At 34.8% G+C, this 19,701-nt stretch overlaps 1 protein-coding gene across 11 annotated transcripts in view; it reads right to left on the bottom strand.

Moving 5' to 3' along the window:
• The window catches only part of SHLD2 (shieldin complex subunit 2), a 108,851-nt gene that overhangs the window by 8,630 nt on the left and 80,520 nt on the right, over positions 1-19,701 (bottom strand). For all 11 annotated transcript variants that reach the window (XM_065922748.1, XM_065922743.1, XM_065922746.1 and 8 more), the window contains 3 exons: positions 12,318-12,512; positions 11,893-12,027; positions 4,349-4,555 (listed from right to left, as the gene is read on the bottom strand). In XM_065922748.1, the coding sequence (XP_065778820.1) occupies positions 4,349-4,555; positions 11,893-12,027; positions 12,318-12,512 (537 nt within the window). The remainder of the gene's footprint in view (positions 1-4,348; positions 4,556-11,892; positions 12,028-12,317; positions 12,513-19,701) is intronic.

Raw genomic sequence — 19,701 nt, 5'->3', positions numbered from 1 at the left:
ACCCAGGCAGAGCCTGAGGTTTCCCTGAACTGACAGCAGACACAGCTTTGAGTCTGAAAGGCTAATACGGCTAGAGATATCAGGGTTGGTTATTAGACAAGACAAAGGGGAACTCTGGAGAAAACTCCGGAGCACTGCAGAGGGTACCCCCCTTGAAGAATTCAACTGAGTACTGACCAATATATATAACCTGAGGACAAGAAAAGAACCCTCCAAAAGTTCTGAACAATCCCTGAAGCTTGCAGAGATAGGAATGGTGTCTTCTCCCACCAGCTAGAGTGGAAAATCTCATAATCCATAAGGTATTGGGTAGAGAACTTAGAAGCTGTACTTACAGGAAAATTCATGGCACTAAACTCCTACACTGGGAAAAAACATCTCAGTTACCTCCATTTACACCCTAAGAAATGTAAAAAAAAAGAAAGAAACCCAAGAAAGCAGAAGAAAGGAAAAAAAAAGATCAGAGCAGAAATCAATGGACTAGAAAATAGAAAAATTAATGAATACAAAAGGTAGTAAAATGAGCAGATTAATAAAACTGGTAAAACTCCAGCCAAAATGATCAGGTATAAAAAAAGAGAGAAGGCACAAATTAGTAATATTAGGTAATACCAGTATTGCTACAAATTCTATATATATTAAAAGGGATAGTAAAAAAATATTATCACTTTATGCCAACAAACTTTTGTTGTGCCAACAACCTAGATGAAATGAACAAATTTCTTGAAAGATAAAAACTATCAAAGCACACTTAAGAAGAAACAAGTAACTGGAACATCCCTGTATCTATTACAAGAAATTGAATTTGTAGTTAAAACCTCCCAATAAAGAAAACTTCAGGCCCAGATAGGCCTGAAGGAGATCTACCAAACATGTATGGAAGAAACAGATCATTAATCTGTTAGAAATTAGATTAGATCAGAAATTAGATCATTAATCTAATTCTAAATAAACTCTTCTGGAAAAATGAAGAGGAAAAACTATACACCAACTCATTCTGTGAGCACTGCTCTAACACCCAAGCCAGAAAAAGATACAAGAAAACTGCAGACAAATATCCACCGTGATATAGACATAAAAATTCTTATTAACAGATATTAGCAGTAATTCTCTGGGCTTCCCAGGTGTCTCAGTGGTAAAGAATACGACTGCCAATGCAGCAGACACAGGTTTGATCCCTGGGTCGGGAAGATCCCCTAGAGAAGGAAGTGGCAACCCACTCCAGTATTCTTGCCTGGGAAATCCCATGGACAGAGAAGCCTGGTGGGCTACAGTCCGTGAGTTGTGAGGAATGGGACATGACTTAGTGACTAAACAATAACAAGAACAACAACAACAAAAAGCAAGAATTCCCTGGTGGTCCAGTGGTTAGAACCCAGCACTTTCACTGCTGGGGCACAGGTTCAGTCCCTGGTCAGGGAACTACCCTACAAGCTGGATGCAGCACACCAGCCCCCCATCCAAAAAAAAGTTTTTTAAAGTTTTTTTTGATGTGGATTATTTTTAAAGTGTTTATTAAATTTGTTACAATATTGCTTCTGGTTTGCATCTTGTTCTTTTGGCCTCAAAGCATGTGGAATTTTAGCTCTCTGACCAGGGACTGAAGACAAGCTCCCTGCCTTAGAAACGTGACGTCTTAACCAGTGGACCACCAGGTAAGTCCCCAAAAAGAATTTTTACCCAGAATATAAAGAACTCTCAAAATTCAATAAAACAATGAAGCCAACTTTTTTTGATAAGCAAAAGATTTCAATTGACACTTCATTAAAGAAGATATATAGGTGGCAAATTAAGTACATAAAAGATGTTCAACATCACCAGTCAATAAGTAAGTGCAAGCTGAAATTATGATGACCCATTACTACTCATCTATCAGAATGCACAAAATTAAGAAGAATGTCCATACCAAATGTTGAGGTGGGTGTGGAATAAACAGAACTCACACACTGTGGTGGAAATGTAAAATGGTACAACTGCTTTGGAAAACAGGCAGTTTCCTTATTTTTATTTTTTTGGCAGTTTCTTTAACAGTTAAACATAAGCCTACCATATAATCCAGCTATTGATTCAATTCTTGGGTATTTACTCATGAGAAAAGAAAGACTATGTCTGAATAATGTCTTGTACTTGAATGTTTATAGAAACTTTATAATAGCCAAGAACTGGAAACAACCCAGATGTACATCCATAACTGAACAAATAAACAAAGCATGGTATATCTGTACAATAAGATAAAGAATGATTTACTGATACACACAACTACATAGATACATCTCAAAGAAACTGATACATCTCAAAGAATTTGCTAAGTTAGAGATGCCAAACAAATGATTCCATTTATATAAAAGCACAAGAAAATTCAAACTAATCTCTAGTGACAGAAAGCAGATTGACTACCTGGAAGGATCAGGGGCAGAGATGAGGGATAGAAAGAGATACAAAGAGGCAGGTGATGATTTCATGACTGTGGTGTTGCTTTCATGGGTTTCATGTCCACACTTACCAATGTGAATGTACAACTTTATTAAATAAGGGTAATCGCCTATATGAAAACTATATCCTGTTAAAAGAATCCTGTTAAAAATTTTTTTTTAATCTAACATTCTGAACCAATTTGAAAAGCACTAACTTGAAATGTCCTAATAACTGCATATGACCCAACTCTTACATTTCTGTGGACGAACCAGAAGAGGGCAGAGCATGCTAGTAAAAAAACCCCCAAGAAATAGAGTTAAGACTCTTAGCATGTGATATCTTAGGAGTTTCAACTTAATTTATTTGGGATCAGATTCTTTTCATTAGAAAACTGTAAAAATAATCTTATTTCACTTAAAACAATTCTAACATTTAATGAAATCTAGACCCTGATGCTGGGAGGGATTGGGGGCAGGAGGAGAAGGGGACGACAGGGGATGAGATGGCCGGATGGCATCACCAACTCAATGGGCATGAGTCTGAGTAAACTCCGGGAGTTGGTGATGGACAGGGAAGCCTGGCGTGCTGCGATTCATGGAGTCGCAAAGAGTCGGACACGACTGAGCGACTGAACTGAACTGAACTGAACTGAAAGCCAACTATAATAATTCAGAAAATTATTTCTGCAAATTGGAGAATAAAGTTAAAATTCACTGTCAAGATCCAAAGTTCCTGAGCTATTATTTGTAATAACTCAACCTATAAAATCACCAAAAACAGTCATTTTTTTCAAAAACAGTAATCTTATACAAATTCTAAGGAAACTTTTTCACCAAATTTTTCTTCATTAAAGAATTTAAATTATATAACAATAAACCTGCAGATACATCTCATTCTTTTCAACCTTTATTTTCCCTCTAAATTTATTTGCTATAATAGCCATTGGAAAGCTTTCTATTAGTTTCCAAAACTGATAATCACTGACATTTACTCATTATTGGCATTTAGCAACCCTAACTATAGATTTAAATGCTGTTTAATTTGTTATGCCATCAACCAGGAGTTAGCATCTTTTAGCATCATTTCTGTAGTTAAGAAGCCAATGCAATTTAGTGGAAAGTATTGGTATTTCCCACTAAACTTGTAGCAATTTATCTAGTTATTTATTTTTGCTATTTTACTCTCTCTTCATTTCAAAATGTATAGCATACTAAACCTAAAACATACTCCTTCTACTACTTCACTCAAAAGAAATTAATTATATTTTGCCCATGGAAATTGTGTGAGTATGTATATAAAATTTATCAGGCATCCTTCCATGTGGTACGCTTCTGAGAATGAAATTTATACACACACTCACACACACACATATTCAAGGTCAGGAAGTATGTTATTACAATATACAAAGCAGTAAGTAAATTCCATAAATTCTGTATCAATGTTGATTATTTTTTAAAAAATAGCTGTTTGTTTATTTGACTGTACCGAGTCTTAGTTGTTGTATGTGGGATCTAGTTCCCTGAGGAGGGATCAAACCCAGGCCCACTACATTGGAAGCATGGAATCTTAGCCACTAAACCACCAAGAAATTCCTCAATGTTAATTTTTAGCAATCATGTATAGATGATAGCTTAGTAACTTGATAAAATATTTATCTCAACAGTGATTCTGATTAGAGTTGCTATTCTATTTCTGGCTTATTAAATGATAAGGTACTTATAACTATATGCAAAAACTATTTTTAAGTAACACTTAATAATTACAAATTAATCTCAAAGGATTATAGGCAGAAAGTCAGGAAAAGGTTAGTATCTGCTTCAGCTACTTACAGACATCTCTATTTCACTTTTACATTGTTATACATTTTTCCTACAAATGGCAGCTTCTTTGCTTATATTAAAACCAGCAATGTCTTTTATAAATAAGATCTTACCTGAATGCTTTTCCTCTAGGTGTGTTGCTAAATCTGACATCTTCACAAAGGAGGGTATGTTTTTTTGAAATTTTGCTTTAAATGTAATTGCCCTTATATCATCATCAAACAGGCACTCACAGGATGACCATGGTGTTGTATGCAGTTCTAGGTTCTCCAGGATGCAATTGCGCTGAACAAAAAGATACTTAAATTCCCAAATATAATCTTAAACAAAACAAAAACAAAAAGTTACCAAAAGGAAATTATCTAGGATTAAAACCAGATTAAACAGACTGATCTGATTAAATCAGTTAAATACAACTTTTATCACATTAAGGAATTTGGATATAAAGAGGCAAAATATGAATGTTGTATTAAGGCAATAAGAATGGTAGAGATAATTTTAACAAAATTTTTTCTAAAGATTACTTGGTCTCCTAAACAGTCATAATTTATCATAACCAACTGTTTATTCAGAATAGCAAACTCTCATTCTGATTATCTACAGGAAAAGATTTTTTTTTTAAATAATGACATAGAAATGGACACATGTTTACCATAACCAATATTACTCAATGATTTTTCAATACCTTAGTTTTCTTATTTAGCTAATTTTTTTGGAACAACAACAAAAAAACATTTAGATTCAGTTGCTCCTGTTTTTAATTCTTTCAGTAACAGTTCTGAACCACAGCAGCACAGACTTTCTCACTCAACAATCGGACTGTGCTGTGCTTAGTTGCTCAGTCGTGTCCGACTCTCTGTGACCCCGTGGACTGCAGCCCACCAGGCTCCTCCGTCCATGGGGAGTCTCCAGGCAAGAATACTGGAGTGGGTTGCCATGCACTTCTCCAGGAACAATCAGACTATATATTAATAAATACAACTTTAAAACTATATTAAAGCAAAAATAAGTTTCTTAGTACAAAGTCTTCTAATGACAATTGTCTTTTTATTTTCCCACATACTTCAGGTTATAAATCTAAATCACACATCTTATCCACTTCCTCAGTTTCTCTGGACAGCTATTTTTTGGTGGGAAGTTTTAAAACAAGTCAGTAAATCTGTATAGATAGAGCATCGTTAGAAAGAGCTAAAGCATGTATATTCCAAGTTGTTGCTTAAAACCAATCATTATTTTTTTTATTTTTTTCCCATTTTTGTTAGCTGGAGGCTAATTACTTTACAATATTGTAGTGGTTTTTGCCATATATTGACATGAATCGGCCGTGGATTTACATCCCCATCCCTATCCCCCCTTCCCCCTCCCTCCCCACCCCATCCCTCTGGGTCTTCCCAGCACACCAGCCCTGAGCACTTGTCTCATGCATCCAACCTGGGCTGGTGATCTGTTTCACCCTTGATAGTATACTTGTTTCAATACTGTTCTCTCTGAATATCCTACCCTCACCTTCTCCCACAGAGTCCAAAAGTCTGTTCTGTATGTCTGTGTCTCTTTTTCTGTTTTGCATATAGGGTTATTGTTACCATCTTTCTAAATTCCATATATATGTGTTGGTATGCTGCATTGGTCTTTATCTTTCTGGCTTACTTCACTCTGTATAATGGGCTCCAGTTTCGTCCATCTCATTAGAACTGATTCAAATGAATTCTTTTTAATGGCTGAATAATATTCCATGGTGTATATGTACCACAGCTTCCTTATCCATTCGTCTGCTGATGGACATCTAGGTTGCTTCCATGTCCTGGCTGTTACAAACAGTGCTGAGATGAACATTGGGGTGCACGTGTCTCTTTCAGATCTGGTTTCCTCGGTGTGTATGCCCAGGAGTGGGATTGCTGGGTCATACGGCAGTTCTATTTCCAGTTTTTTAAGGAATCTCCAATCAGTCTTCTAAAACAATTTTCTTGTCTTATTATAGAATACATATTTAGAAATCACAGGTAAGATAAGCAAAGAAATAAACGGCAGCTATAGTCAACACCTCAAAATAGTATTTTAGTGTCCATGCAGTTGTTCTCAATTTGTTTGATTTTTACTAACTATGTCAAATGTATATTTTATATGTCATTAAGTATTATTCTATATTATTTTAAAATACTACATAATATGTCATTGCACAGGTACACCAAAATCTTAAAAATTATTAGTGCTATCCTCTCATGTTTCTTATTTTTCACTGTTATAAATCTAGTACTATGGTAAAATATTTTTAGCTACATCTTAGTGCACAGTCATGATAAATTCCTATTAAGTGTCATTATTAGGCCGAAGGTATCCCAAATTCTAAGGCTTTCATACGCACTGTCAACTGTCCTCAAGAAATGTTGTTCCCCTGAAGCTAATACATTATAAGTCAATTATGGGCTTTCCTGGTGGCTCAGATGGTAAAGAATCTGCCTGCAATGTGGGAGACCTTGGTTCCATCTCTTGGTTGGGAAAATCCCCTGGAGGCGGGCATGGCAACCCACTCCAGTATTCTTGCCTGGAAAATCTCAAGGACAGAGGAGCCTGGCGGGCAGTCCACGGAGTTGCAAAGAGTTGGACATGACTGAGCGACTACACACACACACAAGTCAATTATACTTCAATTAGAAAAAGAGGGAAAAAAGGGTTGCCAGTTTACATCTTCTATAGTCTACGAGAGTGGTTATTTCCCCATATCTTCTCTACTGATTTCATAGGACAAAAATCAGTTGTCATTATTATTTTATTTGTCTACCTTCCATTGCTAGTAAGAATAATTTTTTTCATACATTTATTGGCCACTTTAATTTCTTCTTTGAGGACCTGCCTGTTCACATCTACTGCTCATTTATTCTCACAAGTATTTGACTTTAGATTATGCTATTAATTTCTGACAAAATATAATTTCTTTTCTGGTTTTTCACTTGCATTTTAATTTTGCATATGGTGATTTTCATGTATGGTAGTTTTTGTTACAGCATTTTATTTAACTTACTAACCTTTGGGTTCCATATGAGTTCACTTATATTTTCTTCTAGTACTTTCTGTTCCTTTTTAAAAATATTTGAATTTCTAATGCATCCAGCATTTATTTTGGCACAAATATGAAGCATGAGTTTAATTTTTATTTCTTCTCAAATTATTAGATAGATATTTCAAATATATCTACTAATTTTTAAAGAAAAAAATTTGCTTTAATTTTTAAATTATAAAATAAAATGTACTTTTTATAAAATATTTAGACAGTAAAAGAAAGGTAATAGACAAAGTAAGATTGTCTGTGTTTCAATAAAATGGATAATGGGTACTTTAGTTCATTGTATTATTCTGTCTGTATGTTTGAAGTTTCATTGTACTAAAAGGTTTAAAGAATAAATGCAAATTCCATACATGCATAAAATTCAAAATAAAGATATAAAAAAATAAAAACCACATAATACTACTAGAGATGGCTAGCATTTTAGTACCTGTATTTCCAGATTTTTTTAAGTGTATATACATACTTATATATCCACTTTTATTAAAATGAGATCCTATTATACATGAAGTTTTATAATCTACTTTTTTTAAACTAAATATTATATCTATACATCTATCCAGGCTGGTGAACATACATATCTTTGATAGTGAATTTGTGTGTCCACCAGACCACAAATGACCCCCTTAACTATTCCCTGACCCACTGAAATGAGCTTACATATTCCAACTGGTACTTTGGTTTTTTACCTTTTAGTACAGCATGAGGAACCTTAGTTCCCATGCCTCCTACAGTAGAAGTGCAGAGTCCTAACCACTGGACCGCCAGGGAATCCCCCAACTGGTACTTTCTGACCCTGTCTTACAGGCCACAGTGAACTGAATCAAATTCAAACTAGGCAATCAGATTCTCTTTACTGGGAATTTAGAAATGGGACTGGTCTCTTAAAAGGAAAAGTAAAACAGGAGCTACAGAGTAACAATGTGCTATCCACAATGTTGAGAAGCAGAGAAAGTCTAGAGAAAGTCTCTACTAAGTAAATAAAACAAACCCATGGAGATGTTGCCTGGGCCCAGAAAGCTTTTCTGTTCCTAGTTCCAAGTCCCCCTGAAACCCATCACTCTTGCCCTATTTACTAGAATATACTCCTGTACACTTCCAATATAGCCCCCTTAATCATTTAAGTTAACCATGACGGAGTTCCAGTGTGAAATTCGAGCCTTCAATGCCCAAGTTTAAATACAATTTCTCAGTACAGCCAACAGACTGCACAACCTTCATGTGCAAGCATTTTTACCTGTGTGATTTTTTTCTTATCATTTGAAACAAGCTATTTCCTCCTTGAACTTGCTTCTTTATTCCTTAAAGACAGTGGGAATTTTAAATGGCTGCCTGATCTATATTTTATTCTTCAATCATTTATAAAGAAAGTATCTACTAGTGCAGGCAGTGCTGTGTGATGAGGATACAATGGTGAACAGGCTAATCAGGGTGCTCTTGGTCACAAACTTTACAACCTACTGAGAAATTTAGTTAATTATCAAGCAAGCAAATCAGCTGGATCATCTGTTTGTGTTAGGTGGCACAACTGCAATACAAAGAGTGACGTGATAGGGAGTGATTATGTATATTCACGTGTGAGGCCTCTCTGGGGAAATGAAATTGGACAGCCATCTGTGTGGGAGCGCTGGAGGAAAAAGCACTCTAGGCAGGGGAAATACATAAATTCAAGATCCCAAAGCAGGAAAAAGTTTGGCGTGTTCAAGAAACAGAAAGGAGTCGAATGCACGTTAAGCTAGTAAGTCTGAGGGAGACTGAGCAATACCAAGACAATTTGTGATACAATTCTATACTTCAATCAGGAATTAAGGGTGTGAAGGAATAGCAAACCTCCATGCAGATGTAACTGTGATTTTGCATGAAGCATAATCACAAAGGTTGGGATCACTTATATTATTCTGTGCTTAATTAGTAATGTCATGAGTGTACTTTATCGTAATCTGTTATATTTTTTAAAATATTAGACTTCTATTAAATGATTTCAGGAGAATATTGCATTGGAAAGGGACTTAGTTCTGAATAGCTTATTTTATGCATATCAAATTATTACCAAGAAGTGTAATTTATGTCCCTAGCCCACCCTCATGAGGACTTTAACTGTACACAATGCTTGCTGCATATCAGGCATGCCAAATTCCTACTAGCAACACATATTTTAAAAAACTGGGAATTAATTTATTATTTTTCTCCAAAACATCAACTCTTTTGTCTCTAGTATTCAATAATTACTGCTTGACAATCACTTCTAATTATATCACCTAAATGTGAGTTTGTTACCCTTGGGAACAAGGAAAACAAGGGCCCAGTACAGACAGAATAATATAGAGAATGCCTCAAGAAATACTAAAAGAATAGACAGAATACTAACAATTTGTGAAAGAAGAATCACTTACTTAAATGATTCTTCAAAATTGGATCTTGAGGTATTAGAGCAGATATTAAAATTTGAAATATAAATAAATATGCTGAAGAAATGAACAAAGAAACTACACCTTAATTCATGGATTTATAAATTTTCAACATTAACCTAAATATCAAAGAATTATCTAGAGAAACTATACTTCCTCTTCTATTGACCAAATAACTATCAGCTTTAAAGGAATATTCATATTAAGCATGGAGCAATCTGCTTTGCTACAGCTCCACTACAATTGGAATGCCACCTTTGATCTACATTCTGCTCAGCATGCAGCTGACTCATGTTCCTGACCATGACATAGTGGTCAATAATGATGGTTTGTATATCATTGACACATGTTTTTCAGATTTCTCAACCAAACAAATATTTGCCACTGTTTGATCTTAACATGAAAGCCAAAATTCAGACTTATCTCAAATCCTAGTTATGGGCTATTAATGATTAAGAGAGGCAATGTGATAGATCCTATCCTTAGATAACTATTTTGAAATAGAAGTTTGCAAAGGCATATTAACTCTTCCAGGTAAAAAAGGAATGGATGACATACCTAATCAACCTCTGAATTAGTTTAACAGAGTAAAATAACTCAGAAGCCACTAATTAAACTGCCTCTGATTGTTACAACTAAAGGATCTAATATCAAAATGAAGATGTTACACTATTTTATTGAAACATCAATTCAATTCAGTTCAGTCGTTCAGTCCTGTCTGACTCTTTGCGACCCCATGGACTGCAGCATGCCAGGCCTCCCTGTCCATCACCAACTCCTGGAGTTTACTCAAACTCATTTCCATTGAGTCGGTGATGCCATCCAACCATCTCATCCTCTGTCGTCCCCTTCTCCTCCCACCATCAATCTTCCCCAACATCAGGGTCTTTTCCAATGAGTCAGTTCTTCGCATTAGGTGGCCATCAGCTTCAACCACAGTCCTTCCAGTGAATATTCAGGACTGATTTCCCTTAGGATGGACTGGTTGGATCTCCTTCCAGTCCAAGGGATTCTCAAGAGTCTTCTCCAAAAGCATCAATTCTTCAGCGCTCAGCTTTCTTTATAGTCCAACTCTCACATCCATACATGACTACTGGAAAAACCAGAGCTTTGACTAGACAGACCTTTGTTGGCAAAGTAATGGCTCTGCTTTTTAATATGCTGTCTAGGTTGGTCGTAACTTTTCTTCCAAGGAGCAAGCGTCTTTTAATTTCATGGCTGCAATCACCATCTGCAGGGATTTTGGAGCCCCAAAAAATAAAGTCTGTCACTGTTTCCACTGTTTCCCCATCTATTTGCCATGAAGTGACAGGACTGGATGCCATGATCTTAGTTTTCTGAATGCTGAGTTTTAAGCCAACTTTTTCACTCTCCTCTTACACTTTCATCAAGAGGCTCTTTAGTTCTTCGCTTTCTGCCATAAGGGTTGTGCCATCTGCATATATGAGGTTACTGATATTTCTCCTGGCAATCTTGATTCCAGCTTGTGCTTATTCCAACCCAGCGTTTTTCATGATGTACTCTGCACATAAGTTAAATAAGCAGGGTGACAATATACAGCCTTGACGTATACTCCTTTCCCTATTTGGAAACAGTCTGTTGTTCCAATTTCACTTAACTTAATACTTCATAAATGATTAACTGATGCTCTAATGAAAAATATAATCATGGGTCATACTTTAAACATGAACATTCTATGGGTCTAATAGTCCATGCTTTTAAAACAACTGGAATAAAAACCTGGAACACAGTAACTCATTAAACAGTAACACTGTGACTTGAAAGAGTTAATGCAACTCCTCTAACATCTGCCCTATAACCAGAGAGGAGTTTATTTATCAGAGTACCTTGACTGAATAAAAATTGTAGAAGTATCTCCAGAATTAAATTTTTAAACAAGATTATCCAAGGAAGGTAAGATCTTCAATCTTCACTAAAAAGGTAAAGTAGTATACCTGGGAATAAATGAAAGCTTCTATTTTGCTGCCATTAATTATAGAGGATTATAGATCATTGAATTGTTTACAGGAGGTAAAAAATTGTAACAAGAAATCTGCAAAAGAATATTCAATCATGCTCAATTATATTTCAAACGTTGTCTGATCTCCAGAGTCCCTTCATCTTAGGCTCATAAGCATTAATCATTTACTTATCTATAAATAGATTAAATGCTTTTTGGTGTATTTACCTTTTTTCCTTTGAAGTTGAGGGTACCAGGCTGCTCCAGGACCCCATAATACAAGCACATAATGTTGACCTTGGGTCTGTTCCACTGTTAACATAACTTTCCTTTGCTTCTGTCCTCTATAACTGTATAACGCCTCTGGAAAAGGAAACGAAATATTTAGTTGGCATTACTCTACTGCATGTGATATCATACTTTACTAAGACAGTCCTGTACTTAAGTTTCTTTTAATCAAAATACATCTGATCTACAGTATCACGTTCGTTTTAGGTATACAGCACAGTGATATATATACTCTTCCTTCAGATTTTCTTCCCTTATATATTATTATAAAATATTGAGTACAGTTCCCTGTATAATACAGTAGGTCCTTGTTATATCTTAATTTTTTTATAACTTAAAATTAATGAAGTACCCAAAATATTTACCTGTTAGTACAGTGATATCAACAACTCTTAGAATTGCATGGACTAGTATGTCTGGCTGAAGCTGCTCCAATTCTATAAATTCTATACTGCTCATTTTCTGAGGATGCCTCTGAGGAAGATCTCTGAGATAGGAATGTTTTGAAGATACATATGCCAGTAAGTCTTGAAGTACAACATTACTAATCATACTGGAATCTAGGAAAGAAAAAAAAAGACCATATATACAAAAGAGGGAAACATTATATTTTCTTGATAACATGGCATTTTCTTAGAACTGTATTTTATGTTGCAAAGTGTGATTAAATGTCAAACATGATTTCATTTTTATAAAGCGTGTAGCTTACCCTCGAACCAGTTTAGATGCCAAAATAAGCTTGATGTTTTTAACCAATGGAAATGGAATTATTTATCATCTGCAAAAAAAAAAAACAAAAAACCTGCCCTGTTCCCTTACTTCTCTATTTCATTAACAGTATCATTTTTCTACCAATTAACCAAGACCAATATTTCAGGTTTTTTTTAATCAGGGTATAGTTGCTTGACAATGTTGTGTTAGTTTCTGCTATACAACAAAATGAATCAGCCATATATAAATGCATCAATTATTTTTTTGACTCCTCCATTACCCTGTTATATCCAACCAGCACCCTAACCTCTGAAATCTGATTTGATCACGTCTTCCTCAACTATCCCAACCACCACTATTCTTCCTCAAGACTGTTAGCATTTCTCATCTGAAATACTCCTAACTCTCCTCTAACTGGCCCTCCCGGAACATGTCTTATTCCTTCTCACTTTTAAGCCTCTGCCCTCACCATATTCACTGGCTACAATGCTATCATTCTCCTCTCTAACCACCCATCTGAATACTACACAGAAAAACAACCATTTGAGACTCCCAGTGCTAGGGATACAAAGACATGATCCCAAGGCTGAAGAAATTATCAGCCTAGAGGTTGACAACCAGCACTGTGCTTAGGATATAGGCGACACGTGTAAGCATTCCTAAGAGCGCACCTAAAGACCTGCCCAGAGAAGTTGGAAGAGGCTTTCTTTATTGAGGAAATATTTGAGCAATGCTTTGGGAAAATGCCTAAGAAAAGGTTTCTAGGTAGTAACTGAGCAGAAGAATGTTTCCAGGTAAAGAGAAACGGTTAGTAATCCTTTACGTATCTCAGATGCTTTTGGTATTCTGATAAAGCATATGGACACATTATCAGAATAATATTTTTATAACAACTTTATTGGAATATAATTCACATACATAAAGTTCACCCTTTTTCTTTTTTTTCTGGCCACACTGTGGGGCTTGTGGGATCTTAATTCACCATCCAGGGAATGAACATCAGCAGTGAAAGTGCAGATTCCTAACCACTGGACCACCAGGGAATTCCCAAGCTCACCCTTTTAAAGTATACATTTCAGTGCTTTTGCTTTTTGTACTTCATAATGTTGTGTGGCTATAACCATTATCTAATTTTACAACATTTTTGTTACAGAGTAATATTTTAAAATTCATTAAATGAAATAGAATAGTAAAACCAATTGTATGGAAATACAGTAATCAAAATATTTTTGAAACTGAGGATAACTTATGTGCCTCATTAAAACATTAAATAATAAGATATAGCAGAGTATGCAGCAACTACTATAACTTCAAAGTATGCCAAAGTATCATGTGGATAAATAATATTCAAGTTATCTCCAACAACTATAATGTGATATGAAAATATATGTGCTTTCCATTGGTGATCAAGTCACAAGTATTGAAAATATTACTGTGGATTGTCACCTTATTCATAATGGAAGGAAATGCTAATTTTCAGTAGACAATTAGTGAAAATAAAGATGTAATACTTATGGTTAACAGAGATGGGGTGAGGTGAGGGGAAATTGATGAAGGCAGTCAAAAGGTATAAAGCTTCAGTTATAAGATAAATAAGTACTAGGGGTGTAATGTACAACACGATAAATATAATTAACACTGCTATATGTTATATATGAAAATTATTAAGAGAGTGAATCCTAAGAGTTCTCATCACAGGAAAAATATTTTTTTCTCTTTAATTTTATCATCTTTTATCATCTCATTCATATGAGATGATATTCACTTAGCTTACTGTCATAATCACTTCATGATGCATATAACTCAAATCATTATCTATTATGCAATGTACCTTAAACTTTCACAGTGCTGTATATCAATCATATCTCATAAAACTGGCAGGAAAAAAAGGGATGTAATATCTTCCCATCCAAGTTTATGAATGCTTTAATGCAGAAGAATCAATTTTCACAGACAAAAGTAGAACATTTTAGGAGGCTAATGACCATCCAGCAGATGATAAGAGCTGGAAACCAGGCAAGACTGCATGAAGGAGAAAAGGGTGACAGACTTGTGAACTAGTTCAGAGGCAGAATCTAAGAAACAATCAGATGTGGAGGGTAAAGAAAAGATTGCAGAAGACAAGATTTCTAGTATAGCTGAGTGGATGGATAAAAACAAATGTTCTAAAGTTTCCAGAAACTGATATGAAATCTATTCTAATTAAGGTTACTTAATTCATAAATGGATTTTATAAAACAATGGTGATATCATAACAAAGATAATGAACAAAAAAGAAAAGAACAGATAGCATGAAGGATGAATGAGAAAGAGAGGAAGAGTGAAGATAAGACCAATTACATTATAGCAAAACCCAACTCCAAATATCTCCTTCTACAGCTCCAGTTTATTCACCAGGTGCTCTGATTCCTCTTTCACAATATTTCCAGCACATTTGGAATCAGAAGAACTGGGTTCAATTCTGACTTTGTCAATAATGACTCTTCTGAACTTGTACATAACATTTCTGGGCTTTATTCTTTATCTGCAGTAAGAGTTTTGGAGGGAGGGGAAGCTCCCTAACATCAGATTATTTACTAATTCTTGCTTCATAAAAATTTGTATAGAAACATTTGATTACTTAGATTCAAACTAAAATAGTCTACTTCATGGAAACACTGTGTTAAAACTTTTATTTATATACTTAATTTACTAATACTTAAGATAAATTTATATCCTGTCACATTATCAGGACTAAATTTGTAAAATTTATAACACCTTACTATAATGAGAAAAGAACAAAAGTTCTATATGTATGTTGATCAGAAGTAAGCTTTCATGAGTTGTAACAACTTGAAAAAATAAAAACCAAAACTGACTTCTTTCAGAAGAAAAACAACTGCAATATTTCTAAAGTGTCAACTGTTAACTATTTTCAAAACAGTTATCTAATCATACAAAAAAGCCTTAGAACATACTTTATTTAGCTACTAACTTGTGCAACCTGTGAAAAACAAGGAAATATAAATTCCTATATAAATAGAAAAACAAACTTGAAGTAACTTCTAAAAGCTATTTAACTAGCTCAATATTTTTCACATTATTCTGCAAAAACCTGAAGCTACCCAGAGTTTCCAAGGCATATTCTCCATCCAGAATTGGATCCTTAGATCTTCATGAAATTACTGAACTAGAGCAATCTTACTTGAATCCAGTTCACTCTTAAAACAAGATCTACATCATCTATCTCTCAAATCCTGTGAAAAACACTTACATTCCATGTTATTTTCATTATTTTAAAACATTCTTTACCCTTCCATTGTATTAACAACTATAAAACATCTGTAATAACATCTCTAAAAGCCATTTGACTCCTTGGAAATGTGCTTTCCAAGATGTAGCGACTTCAAATGTTCACAATAAAACATTAAACTTAAATCTTTTAAAGAAATCCCAAAACTAAAAAAAAAAAAAAAATCCCAGGCTGCTTTTGACCACTTACTCTTTTACCTATCAGAATAATCTATCAAATTTCATGAAAATCTTACTGGGACTTTGACTGGATTTTTACTGAGTCACAGACCAACTTGGGGGGAACTGAAATCGTCTCAATGTTAAATCTTTCGATCAATGAACAAAATATGTTTAGTCTTTTAATTTTTCATTTTTTCATTTAACAACAAAATTGTTAAATCCACATGATAATATTGTAAACGGTGCCTTGTCTTTATTTGTTACTAGTCGTTAGTCACTCCATTCTAGAAATGCAATTGACTTTTGTATATTAACCTTTTACGTGACCACCTTGCTAAACTTTCCCATTATTTCTAATAATTTGCTTGTAGTTTTAAGAGGGGAAGGATTCTTTGTAAATCTATAAATAATAATCATAATAATCCATCATGTTATCCACAAACAGGAAACTAATACTGCCCAAATATTAATGTTATGTTATAAAACTTACTCAAATTTTACCAACTTTCCCACTAATATTCTTCTTCTGTGTAGCATCCTATCCAGGATTTTACATTACATTTAGTTCTTTTTTCTCTTTACCCTCCTTTAGTCTGCAGTAGTTTTCAATCTTGTCATTCATGACCTTGACACTTCTGAAAAGTATCAATCAGTTACTTTGTAGAATGTCTCTCCATTTGGGTTTCTCCAATGTTTACTCATGACTGAAATGAGGTTATGCATTCTTGGCAAGAATATCACAAAATTATGCTGTGTCCCTGTCAATGCAACATAGCAAGGAATTCATAATATCCTTAATAAAACAGAGAACATTTACCTTGATCACGCAGTTAAGTTTATGTCAGCCAAGTTTGTTCACCATAAAGTTATTTTTCCCCTTCTAAGTTGATAACTACCTTGGGGAGATACCTTGAAATGATGCAATGCTATTTGTCCCCCAAACTTCCCCCTACTAATTTTAGCATCTATTAAAGGATCCTTGTTTGTAGTATTTATCACAGAAGTAGCTACCTGATGGTAATTCTCTGTTTTCTTCTTTCTTCTCACATTTATTCATTGGAATTCCAATTTATCCAATGGAATTGTGAAAAAGAGCTCTCTAATTTATTTACTTGCTTACTCATTTTGTAAGTTAGTTAAATATTTATATCAGTATGAATCCATAAATATCTTATTCTAAGGGCTATAATCCAATACCATCTTTTCTTTTATTCTTCAATTGTTCCAGTTCTTGCCAATAGAATGTCCTTCAAGTTGGCTTTTGTGTTCTTTCAAAACAACCCTTTTCTGACACCATGAAAGTTCCAGGCTCTTCTCAGATTTTCTTCGTCGCAGGCCTGTAATCAACCACTTCTAGCAGTGCTGATTCCTCTTACAGACCAAGATATGGATACTAGGTAGGATCTTTACTACTGAGGTGTCACTGCTTCTGTATCCTCTCAGCAGACAGAACTAGGAAATTTATGTACTGAGCATAATAACCCATCCATACACTTCTATATATATATTTCTGTGTTCCTTTATCTATTTGCTTATCTCTCTCTACATATATATAGAAGACCATGAGCTTATACTAATATCTCTGGCTCTAATCCAAAAGGTTCCCTTTAATCTTCCCTCTTTTTTAAATATAATTTCTTTCTGTAACAACAAAAACCCAATTCTGATTATCTATTACATATTTATTGACCTGTTCAATTCTAGTACACATACAAAGCTGTTGCTAACCCCTTCCTCCTTGAGAAACACTTTTACTAACTAGATTACAGCACTTACGTACAGCTTTTCTTCCCCTTGACCTTACAGAATCCAGTCAATACACTGTTTTCCACAGTTTCTTAGGTTTGTTCTCTTGTCCCTACTACCCTTCCGTATAGTTATTTTATTCATTTTTAATACTGTGAGGTTCATTTGTCAGTGTCTCCATTCCATTTTGGATTCTCCCTCCACCACATTCAAATTGGTTTTAATTGTTTATTTTGGGGGGTATATGAAACATTACTATGGTTCTATAAGACAGAGACACACAAAAAGACATACTCAAAGAAGTGTCACTCCCTCTTCATCAATGTTACCCTATTTCCATTCCCTCTTTCTCTCTACCCCTCTCCCAACCCTTCCCTGTAGGTGACCAATCTTGTTGTTTCTGGTTTATCCTTCCTGCATTAAAAAAAATATATATATCCATTTATGTATTTACTTGTTTTTGGTTGCACTGGGTCTTTGTTGCTATATGCAGGCTTTCTCTGGTTGCAGGGCAAGAGCTTCTCTTGTGGAGCACGGGCTCTAGGGCACTCGGGCTTCAGTAGTTGCGGCCCCCAGGATCTAGAGCATAGGCTGCACAGCTGTAGCACACAAGCTCAGCTGCTCTGTGGCATGTGGGATCTCCTCAGTCTAGGGATCAAAGTGGTGTTGCTATTATAAAGTGGATTCTTAACCATTGAACCGCCAAGGGGAAGCCCCTTCCTTTTTTTGCACAGATGTGGAATTCTATATGTATATTTTCTTATTCCTCCCTTCTTTCTTAGATGAAGGACAGCATACTACATATGCTTTTGGGGGTTTCTGTTTTTCACACAACAGGATGTCTTGGAAATCACTTAATATCAGTTCATAGACTCTTTTTCATTTTCTTTTTACATCTGCATAGTATTCCACTATGTGACTATACTATAATTTAATCAACTGTTCTATATATGAGTGTTTCTATTTTTTCAGTGTCTTGCAGTAACAAACAATACTGCAATGAATAATATTTTTGTTCCAGTGTATAGATATTTGCATATTGTTGTAATTCTATCTTCATGATAGATTCTTAAAAATAAGCTTGTTGGGTTGAAAGTTCAGTACATATATAATTCTGTAAGGTATTGCCAAATAGCCCTCCACAAGGGTTGTAGCGATTTACATTTCCACCAGCAAGGTTAAGTGAGCCTGTTTCCCCACAGATTCACCAAAAGAACATGTTGTCCTATTTTTTAATTTTTGCCACTTTGATAGGTGAAGAATGACATCTCTATGTAGTTTTAACTTGAATTTCTCATGTCTCCTTCCCATTTTCCCATCAGGTCCCTTGTTGCTTAATTTTTTAAGAATTTTCCATATACTAGAACACTAGACTTTTGTCTAAGGTGTATGCTGCAATATTCCTTCCAAGTATGCCAATTGTCTTTTGACTTCATGTATTTTTTAGTCCTTAAAATTTTTATTTTTCCATAGATAAATGTATCAGTCCCATGTTTTTACTGCTTCTGGATTTGGAGTTATAGTAAGAAGGCCTTTCCCTACACCAAGATTAAAGAGGAATTCATTTATGTTTCCTTCTAGTAGTTAGATTGTTTTATTTTTTAATATTTATATTTTTAATCCATTTGGAGTTTATTCTTCTATTTGTTATGAGAATTTGTTAACCAACAACTTGGTTCACCATTTTGTGGGTGTCAAGTCAAAAGACACTACCAATCCACAGATTGGGAGAAGGAAGGATTTATTACTTGCAGCAAGTAAGAAGAATACTGGGGATATTTCCCAAAGCAGTGTCTCCTGGAACAGCAAAATTGGGGAAGTTTTAAGCTAAGGGTAGTC

This window comes from Muntiacus reevesi, chromosome 2 (genome assembly GCF_963930625.1).
Source record: "Muntiacus reevesi chromosome 2, mMunRee1.1, whole genome shotgun sequence".
Classification (NCBI taxonomy): domain Eukaryota; kingdom Metazoa; phylum Chordata; class Mammalia; order Artiodactyla; family Cervidae; genus Muntiacus; species Muntiacus reevesi.
Note: the sequence above shows the minus strand (reverse complement) of the source record. Positions and strands in the feature narration are given on the sequence as shown.